General features: G+C 47.9%; 1 protein-coding gene across 1 annotated transcript; it reads left to right on the forward strand.

Annotated features, from left to right (window-relative positions):
- Positions 1-3772: 3772 nt before the first annotated feature.
- Positions 3773-4380, forward strand: LOC308236177 (large ribosomal subunit protein eL19-like). Its single transcript, XM_080645554.1, has one exon. The coding sequence runs from the start codon at positions 3777-3779 to the stop codon at positions 4365-4367; it is 591 nt and encodes a 196-aa protein (XP_080501680.1). The 5' UTR covers positions 3773-3776; the 3' UTR covers positions 4368-4380.
- The last annotated feature ends 5987 nt before the right edge of the window (positions 4381-10367 follow it).

The following is a 10367-nucleotide window of genomic DNA, read 5'->3' on the forward strand; positions in this document are numbered from 1 at the left end:
CAATGGGCAAGATTTGTGAGGCAGAAGTGAAGCAGATGCCATTCTTCCTTTCTTTTTTAATTTTAAAAAAGTTTTCCATTTTAGTTGACATTTAATATTATATAAATTTCAGGTATATAGTATAGTGGTTAGACTTTTATATAACTTATGAAGTGATTTCCCCCTGTAAGTCTAGTTTCCAGCTAACACCATACATAGTTATTACAATTTTATTGACTACTAGAGGCCTGGTGCATGGATTCGTGCACTGGTGGGGTCCCTCGGTGTGGCCTGTGCCCTCTTGCAATCCAGGACCCCTTGGGGGATGTTGGAGAGCCAGTTTCAGCTGATCCCCGCAGGCCAGGCTGAGGGACCCCATCAGTGCACAAATCCTCTAGTATGCATATAAAATGTTTGGTTAATCTCCTCCTGCCCTGCCCCCTCCCCCTATCCCTCTGAGATTCATCAGTCTGTTCCATGTTTTCATGCCTATGGTTCCCGCTCCTGCACTGAGCATCTGCCCCCGGGTGGTCAGTGCTTGTCATAGCTACCGTTTGGCTGGTCAGCCCATCACTTAGGCTTTTATATATGTATATTCCCTGTGCTGTAATACATCCTGGTGACTATTCTGTAATTCCGTCCTCCAAAGGTCATTGGGAGATTGCCTGAATTAATACATGTGAGAAGCATGAAGTAGCTCATGGTCCATGGGGAGCATTATATGTGAGTTAATTCTCATTATTGATCAACAAAGTTTTAGTGAGCACACACTACATGTTAATGGATACCTAGGGGCTACAGCAGAGAACACAAAAATCAAAGTCACTTCCTTTGTGGAGTTTGTAAATTCTAGCAGGCAAGACAGACTAAAAGTAACCAGCATACTGAACAAATAATGTAACCTCAGCTAGTGGTAGAGGCCATGAAGCAATTAAACAAGAAAATATGATGGCTACTGACTGATGGGGGTGTGGGCTGTTTCAGATTGGGTGGTCAGGGAGGCTTCTTTGAGGGGATGACTTCTGAGAGCCAGCAATGGGTAGGTGTGGGGAGAAGCATTCCCACAGAGGAAACACCAAGGACCTGACACTCCAGGAGCCATTGGACAATGTATCCTCCTGCCTAACTGACAGCCCTGTGAGGACAGAGATTCTCGCTGATTTGCTCATTGTTGTGCTTGTCTGCTTTGGTCAGTGTAGACCTTCCATCCCTCAGAATAGTGCCCTCCTGGCACACAGAAGGGTTCATAATAACCATGAATAGAACAAGTAAGTGCTGTCCCTTCCAAGGATCCAAAATACTTGAACACAGTTTCTCTGGGTGGGTGCGACCCAGCCCCACGTTGCACGATTGTTTCAGGGAGTTCATCGTCTCCTTTCAGCAATCTTTGGACTCTAGGCTAAGAACCCTCACTTCTCCAAATTTGGGGGCCACATTTCCAAAGTCCCCATCTCTCTCACTTGGAAGTGGAAGAGTTAAAATGACCGGTTGGAGCCAGGGTGTTGATTCCTGGCTCCTAGCTGATGACCTTGAGATGTGACCCTGTCCTGAGGTAGGTATGTCCCAAAGGGACATCTGGATGCATTCACAAGGATGGGTGCTCTCCTAATGGAGCACAGGGCTAACTTCTGTACACATGGATGACCATTTTTGTGTAGCTCATGGCTGTTGTATGTTGGATTCTTTGGAAATCAAACTCTGAGATGGAGTTTGGTGGCAGAATATTTCTTAAGGAGTGCTGTGGGGAGGAACAAACCCCTGTGGAAAGGAGAGGAAATTGAGGGAGTGGGCAGAGGGAAAAGTTAAGCTGTGGTGTTGTGAGATAATAGAAAATATATATATTGGGGGAGAAACCAAGATAGCAGCATAGGTGAACACCTAAACTGCTGCCTTGCACAACAGTTTCAAAACTACAGCTAAAAGACAGAACGGACATCATCCAGAACCACAGGAAAGCTGGCTGAGTGGAAATTCTACAAGTGGAAGGAAAGAGAGGGGCACACGGAGACTCAGAAGAGCTGCAAAAGGCTGAGGTACGGAGACACATGCGTGGAGAGGACGAGCGGCTGAGTGCCTGGCTAGCTTTCTCTAGCGGGAGAGAGATGGAAACTCCTGACTGCACTGAACCCCAGTTCCGACTGCACTGAACCCCAGTTCTGGGCGAGACCCTGGGGTCCCAGACTCATATGGGGGGAGTCTGGACTGTTGGGAAAAGAGAGGAGCGCACGGAAACTCAGGGGAGCCACAAAAGGCAGAGGTCTGGAGGTGCGTGCACGAGTGTGCGCAGAGAGGACTGACTGCTGGGTGTGCCACTGGCTTTCTCTAGTGGGAGGAAGACGGAAGCTCCCGACTGCGCTGAACTCCAGTTCCAGGAGAGAATCTGGGAATCCAGATTCATTGGGGGAGGAACTGGACTGTCTGGCAGTGGGCAAAACTTGAGGGCGGCTTTTTCTCAGAGGTGCTTGCAGCTATGACCGAGGGACACTGAGACCCAGGGGCCTCATAGGGCAGGGCTGATGGGAAGCCAAGGCTATCTGCTCAGCCCTGAGACTGCCCCATCCAAGCTGAGCACAGAGGCTTTTGCAATTTTGCAAGTCTTGTCTCATAAGGCTGTCTCGGCATAGACACAGATGATCCTCACAGCCAATTGGCCTGGAGGTCAATTCCTCTCAGTGATACCAACAACAATCAAGACTTAACTACAGCATGACTGTGCACACAGCCCACAAAGGGGTGCACCAAGAGTGTCCATCTCAGGTAATTGGGGTGGCTGAGCCACTGGGTCCTATAGGACACCTAACACACAAAGCTACTCTACCAACTCAGGGAAGCAACTAAAATGCAGAGACAAAGAAACAGATCACAAACGAAAGAAATGGAGGAAAGCAAACTACTGGATATAGAGTTCAAAACCACGGTTATAAGGCTTTTCAAGAATTTTCTAGAAAAGGCTGATAAATTTAGCGAGACCCTCAAGGATATGAAAAAGGACCAACTAGAAATTAAACATACACTGACTGTAATAAAAAATATTATACAGAGACCTAACAGCAGACTAGAGGAACACAAAAATCAAGTAAAAGATTTGAAATATGAAGAAGCAAAAAACACTCAACTAGAAAAGCAAAAAGAAAAAAAGAATCCAAAAATTTGAAGATAGTGTAAGGAACCTCTGGGACAACTTCAAGCGTACCAACATCAGAATTATGGGGGTGCCAGAAGAAGAGAGAGAGCAAGATACTGAAAACCTATTTGAAGAAATAATGACCAAAAACTTCTCCCACTTGGTGAAAGAAATAGACTTACAAGTCCAGGAAGTGCACAGAACCCCAAACAAAAGGAATCCAAAGAGGACCACACCAAGACACATCATAATTAAAATGCCATGAGCAAAAGACAAAGAGAGAATCTTAAAAGCAGCAAGAGAAAAACAGTTAGTTACCTACAAGGGAGCACCCATACAACTGTCAGCTGATTTCTCAACAGAAACTATGCAGGCCAGACGGGAGTGGCAAGAAATACTCAAAGTGATAAATAGCAAGAACCCACAACCAAGATTACTCTACCCAGCAAAGCTATCATTCAGAATTGAAGGGCAGATAAAGAGCTTCACAGATAAGAAAAAGCTAAAGGAGTTCACCACCACCAATCCAGTATCATATGAAATGCTGAAGGGTATTCTGTAAGAAGAGGAAGAAGAAGAAAAAGGTAAAGATAAAAATTATGAACAACAAATACATATCTATCAACAAGTGAATCTAAAAATCAAGTGACCTTTCGCCACTGTGGCAGCAGCCATGAGTATGCTCAGGCTTCAGAAGAGGCTTGCCTCCAGTGTCCTCTGCTGTGGCAAAAAGAAGGTCTGGTTGGACCCCAATGAGACCAATGAAATCGCCAATGCCAACTCCTGGCAGCAGATTCGGAAGCTGATCAAAGATGGGCTGATCATCCGGAAGCCTGTGACTGTCCATTCCTGGGCTCGATGCCGGAAAAACACCTTGGCCCGCAGGAAGGGCAGGCATATGGGCATAGGTAAGCGAAAGGGTACTGCCAATGCTCAAATGCCTGAGAAAGTAACCTGGACGAGGAGGATGAGAATTCTTCGCCGGCTACTCAGAAGATACTGTGAATCTAAGAAGATTGACCGCCACATGTACCACAGCCTGTACCTCAAAGTGAAGGGTAATGTGTTAAAAAACAAGCGGATTCTCATGGAACACATCCACAAGCTGAAGGCAGACAAGGCTCGCAAGAAGCTTCTGGCTGACCAGGCCGAGGCCCGCAGGTCTAAGACCAAGGAAGCCCGTAAGCACCATGAAGAGCGGCTCCAGGCCAAGAAGGAGAAGATCATCAAGACTCTGTCCAAGAAGGAAGAGACCAAGAAATAAAGCTTCGCCTCTCTTACCTGTACATAGTGGCCTTGGCAGTTACGTGGTTCAGTCATTTAATAAAAGTAGCCTTCGTCTAAAAAAAAAAAAAATCAAGTGAATAAAAAGTATGATGAACAGAATAAACTGGTGAATATAATAGAATCTGGGGCATAGAAAGGGAGTGGACTGACAATTCTCAGGGGGAAAGGGGTGTGGGGGGTGCGGGAAGAGACTGGGCCAAGGTCGTACACCTATGGATGAGGACAGTGTGGGGGAGGTAAGGGCAGAGGGTGGGGTGGGAACCAGGTGGAGGGGAGCTATGGGGGGAAAAAAAGAGGAACAATTGTAATAATCTGAACAATAAAGATTTATTAAATTTTTAAAAAGAAAGAACAAAAATATATATATTGGGTTTTGCCACCCTGTTCCTGCCACAGGAGTCCTAAAATCCTTGCAATGTCCTAAGTGATAAGAATACTAGGAGTATCTATTGTTCTAATGTTTGGTCTCTGACCCCATCCTGGCTGGCTCCTGGAGGGGACTGGTCACCAGAAAGGCCAAGCCATGCTTAAAGCTTGGAATTTTCAGCCCCTCCTTCCTTCTCCAGAGAGGGGAGTCGGCTGGAAACAGAGTTAACATTGACCATGCCCATGTGAGGAAGCCTCCATAACATAGTACGAGGTTTGGAGAGCTTACAGGTGGGCGAACACATCTACAGGAGGCTGACACACCTCGGGTCTACGGGGACAAAGCTCCTGTGCTCAGGATCTTCCCAGACCTCGCCCTCTGTATCCCTTCATCTGTATCTTTTATCTTAATCTACATAATAAAGAGCTAATATGCTAATTAGACTGGACAGAGGAACAACCTTCCCGACGACCTTCCTGAACGACATGTGAGCAGGGCCACGGGGCCGCGAGGCAGCCGGGGTTGTGGAGGATCAAGCCCCTTACACAAATTTCGTGCATTGGGCCTCTAGTTTTTTAATAAACTGGTAAAGTGTTTCCCTGAGTTCTGTGAGCCACTCTAGCAATTTAATCAAACCTGAGGAGGTATTCGTGAAAGCCTCTAATTAGCAGCCAAATAAGACAGAAGTTGTGGGTAACCTGGGGACCTACTACTTGCTACTGGCCACTGAAGTGGCGGCAGGGGGCAGACTTGTGGAAATCTGACACTATGTCTAGGTAGATAGTGTCAGAATTGAGTTAAATTGTAGGAGTCTGAAGTCAGTGTGGTACTTCTAGAACATTTCAGAAGAACAAAGATTCTGACCTCTCTTCTGGGCACATCCTGCCTGCTGGCTGCAGTGTATGGAGGCCCCTGACCTTCCAGCACCCCCTTCACGTCCCAACCAGCCTGTGCAGTTGCAACCCTCCTCCTGTTACCGGACATGAGACCTGGCCCTGAGCAGGTCTGTCTATAGTGTTTGAGTTCTTGACTTCGTACAGAAAAGATTTCATAGGTGATTTTGAGAGGATTTTTATTTATTATTATTTTTTTAATATATTTTTATTGATTTCAGAGAGGAAGGGAATAGGGAGAGAGAGATAGAAACATCAATGATGAGAGAGAATCATTGATCAGTTGCCTCCTGTATGCCCCCCAGTGGGGACCGAGCCCACAACCCAGGTATGTGCCCTTGACCAGGAATCAAACCATGACCTCCTGGTTCATATAGGTCAACACTCAATCACTGAGCCACATCGACGGGGGGAGAGGGAACATTTATTAAAGCTGGGAACAGTGAAACAAGGAAGGGCCTAGGGTAGAAGAAGCAACAAGAGAGGGACTAGATGGGGAAATGAACCTGTGGTAGGCAGTTAGTCAAACATGAGCAAGCAAGGACAATGGGCCAGGTACGGAAGGTCAGCAGGGCAGAAAGCCCTGGGTGCCTAGCAAAGGACAATTGTAAGGTGGGACCTCATTCCCAGGATGACCTTGCCTCCCCTACCATATCACTGGTCATGTGGTTTAGACTCCTGACCTTATCCTCCTTAAAGATGACATCTAGGCCTCAGTTGTATTTCAGCTCCAGGCCCAAAAAAGCAGCAAAAACAGACAAGCAACGCCACGAGCTGACCTCAGGACCAGCTGCACTGGATAATGACCTCCTGCCCTGGTGCCGACCAATCCATCAGTGGAGACCTACACCCTGAAAGGTCACACCTGGAGAGCTGATGAATATTCTATTGAGATCTTCCCCTGGGACCTCCCCTAAAATCTCCACCCTTAACACCCTTAGGACAGAGGTCCCAGAGTGCTGTCCTTCCCCGGGGGGCACACCGGAGCCTTTCCCTTCCCCTGCCCTTCCCTCTCTCCCCACAGATGAGTCACCTTTACCTTCCTCACTCCCAACTCCTAGGGTCCTCCCTTTACCTCTATAACTTGTTTCCTAAGCCATTTCTTCTATGAATTACTTCTCCTTCCTCTGTGATTTTCGAAAATAAATGTTCTCTTATAGTTTGAGTCTTGGCTCTTAATTCTTTCCTACCCAGAACTGCTGAACCTGGGTCCCATGGGACCACACCTGGTGCCATTCCCACTGCCTACTACAAGTCTAGGCTGGGCTGCTTTGGCTCACTAAGAAGTCAGAGGAAGGGGGGCCGTGGGGACAGGGACAGGCAGTTGGCCCAGGACAAGCTGCCACTGCCTATTGCTCCCTGGTTGCAAGTCTCGTGGGACCCTTAGAGTTTAGGAGGTGCATGCCTGTGGGGGAAGAAGAGGGTGAAGGGAAAGGCACAGGGGTGCTCCTGGGAGGGAGAGCCTGTGCTGGGACCTTTGTTTTGAGGATTTTTATTTTATTTTACTTTTTGAGGGTTTTTAAAGGCTGGGAGGTTTATGGGAGGTCTTAGGGAGGACAATAGAATATTCATTAGCTTTATGCTGGTGCACCAAAATGAGATTTTGGGTGTGGTTGGCACAAATGGCACTACTTGGATTTCTGCTGTGTCCCTGAGTAGGGTGATTTAAGCTACTTACCCTCTGATTGGGTAGAAATGTAAACCATTTACTCTTTTTTAAAAAAATTTCTTTATTGTTGTGCTCGCTTCGGCAGCACATATACTAAAATTGGAACGATACAGAGAAGATTAGCATGGCCCCTGCGCAAGGATGACACCCAAATTCGTGAAGCATTCCATATTTAAAAAAAAAAAATAAATAAAATAAAATTTATTGCTTAAGGTATTACATGTGTCCTTATTCCCCCACTATCCCCCCTCCCACTCATGCCCTCACCCCCTGTTGTCTGTGTCCATTGGTTAGGCTTATATGCATGCATACAAGTCCTTTGGTTGATCTCCCCCGCTTACTCTTAAGTGTCCTTAGTTTAGGAAAGGTCGGACTTTGCGATTTACTAGATGGCTGTAAACTGCGTGGCCTTTTAACTACCTGCATCAGTTTCCCTATTCCACTTGCCCTGCTTACTCACCTGTCTCAGCCACTGGCCTGTGAATCAGCCCTTCTTCTGCCAGGACCGGTCTGTGTGGGGGTGGGGAATGGACCGCCCCTAGGCAAGAGCATAAACAAGAACTGAGGTTATATAATCAAAGGTTTGGCCAGGTTGGCAATGGGGGAAGCAGGGATGGGGACAGGGGGCAGGAAAGAGGGAGAGGAGGAGGAGCAGAAGGAGGAGGAGGAAGGAGGAAGGGGAAGGAGACCCAGCCACCACCTCTCCAGTCCCAGCTCAGGCTCCTCACCTGGAATGTTGCAGTAACCTGGCGTCTTTTTAATTACGTTGTCATTTATTGAATATGAATTAAATGGCCTCTCAAGGGGTGCGGACACAGCAAAGACTGAGACAGCCTGTGTCCCTGCCCTCACCGAGGAGGCACAGCCCAATGGGAGAGACGAGCCTGCCGAAGGGTGCTGGGCCAGAGGGGTCCGGCTGGAAGATGACATCTCAGGGGTTTGCACAGCCAGCCTCTCCTCCCTGCCCCCCTGTCTTCCTGGCATGCACACCTGCTGCCTTCTCCTCTTGTCTCCCTTCTCCTGTTCTCCCACCTTCCTCATATATGTCATCCGAGCTAGGTGGGAAGTTCACTCCCACCCGCCAACACACCTCCCTCAGCCCAGAAATGTGAGCAGAGTGTGAGGCTGAAAGAGCTGAGGGTTGGGATGTGTCCATGTTGCTATGTCAGCAGGAGTGAGGCGGGAGAGGGTGCCTGCCTGGGGACTGGGGAACACAGTGAGGGACTGGGCTGGAAGTCACTGCTGCGAACCCAGCACCAAGAGCCTTAAGATTTCTGATAAACTTGAAGGAAGGGAGTCTCTCTTTCTAAAGGATGCCAGGCTGGCATTTTTTTACTCTGATAACTCACCATGGTTTAAGGTCTGGTTCTCAACCCTTGTTCTAACTGTATTTTCTTAGATTCAGTGTTTGTCTATTTGACATCCCATTATTCCAGGGCCGATTGTATTAATATATTTTCTGTATTCTTGATGCTCTGGCACTGTGGCCTTGCTGCTGGAGAAAGACTGCCCCTTCCAGGGCCAGCTGACTCCTAGAGATGGTGAACCACCTGTTGGTGAGCCTGCCGTTCATATACAAGCCAACCAAGGTTCCCAGCCACCCTCTCCAGCTAACTCTCACACACTAAGCCAACATTTTCCCTAAAATTAACTTCCTTAAATCAGGGCGGAGTACCGGACAACTAGGGGTAGCCCCTATGCCCCACAGCTACCGCAGTTATTCAAATTAGCCAATCCTGGGCTATTCACCCTGCCTGCCAGTTCCCCCAGGAACCCCAATCACCTTCCTCTCCCTAATTTCTGCTCCTGGCCTGGGCTGGTGGCAGGGTAGAGGGGTCGGTGCGGGGGGGGGGGGGGGGGGGGGGGGGGCTTGGTATGCTGCAGGCCTGCTGTGCCTGCGAACAGGGTGTGATGGGCCCCTGCAGGGCCTTGGACCTGGGAAGGCCATGAGGAGGGAGTCACCCTGTGAGGAAGTCACTGTTAGGAGCCTGATCACCGAGTCAGCCTGGAAGGTCTTCACAGTTTTAGGTTAAAGGTGGAGCCAGGCAGGTGGAGCCACGTGGAGGGGGGTGACCTCCTCAAAGAAGCCCTCCCTGACCAGCAATCTAAAGCAGCCCCCACCCCATCAGCCAGTAGTCACCTCTCTCTGACTCTGTCTGTGTCTTTCTCTTTCTGGGTCTCCCTGGCTTTTACTCTCTCTGCCCAGTGCTGCTCTTTCTCGTCTTTTCTGTCACCCTGAAACCTGTTCTCTTGCTCCCTTCTTACTTACACATGATCTTTGCCCCCACTACGCCTCCTGGCTCACTGCCCTTGGAGGGGGTAAGGCGGAGCTGATTATATAACTGTTTGTTGTATAATCAAACTTAGTCTGGCCTGGGCTAGTCGGGGGTTGAAGGGGTATGTATACTAGTATAATGGGGTGAGGGATGAGTAGGGGGCCAGAAAAGAACATTTTCTTCTTAGCCCTCTCTTTTTGCCTCAGTTCATCAACCTAGCCTTATAGACAACTCTTCCAGCTACATTCCTCCTGGATTGGGTAGAGAAATCAGCTGACTACATCCCTCACCTGGAGACTGTGTAAATATTTCAGGAACAGAAATAAATAGTTCGGGCATGGACTTGCTGGGGTGATCTTGGACCTTACCCTGAAATTTTATGCAAAATTGTATGCATCCATGAATTTTTTTTAAAGTATATCATTATTGATTTCAGAGAGGAAGGGAGAAGGAGAAAGAGAAACATCAATGATGAGAATCATTGATCAGCTGCCTTCTACTAGCCCCCTACTGGGGATTGAGCCCGAAACCCCGGCATGTGCCCTTGACTGGAATCAAACCTGGGACCCTTCAGTCAGCAGGCTGACCCTCTATCCACTGAGCCAAACCAGCTCGGGCCTGATTGGTTTTAACTTGCATTTCTCTAATGACATATGGTCTTGAGCATCTTTTCGTACACTTTTTTGCCATCCATATATCTTTTTCATAAAGTATCTGTTTCAATCTTTTGCCCATTTTAAATATTGGAATTTTAAAAATTGTTGGATAGTAG

This window comes from Plecotus auritus, assembly GCF_963455305.1.
Source record: "Plecotus auritus genome assembly, chromosome: 10".
Taxonomy (NCBI): Eukaryota; Metazoa; Chordata; class Mammalia; order Chiroptera; family Vespertilionidae; genus Plecotus; species Plecotus auritus.

What these genes read in the sequence shown, in the direction of transcription:
- LOC308236177 (XM_080645554.1), top strand. Translation starts at nt 3,777, where the DNA reads ATGAGTATGCTCAGGCTTCAGAAGAGGCTTGCCTCCAGTGTCCTCTGC.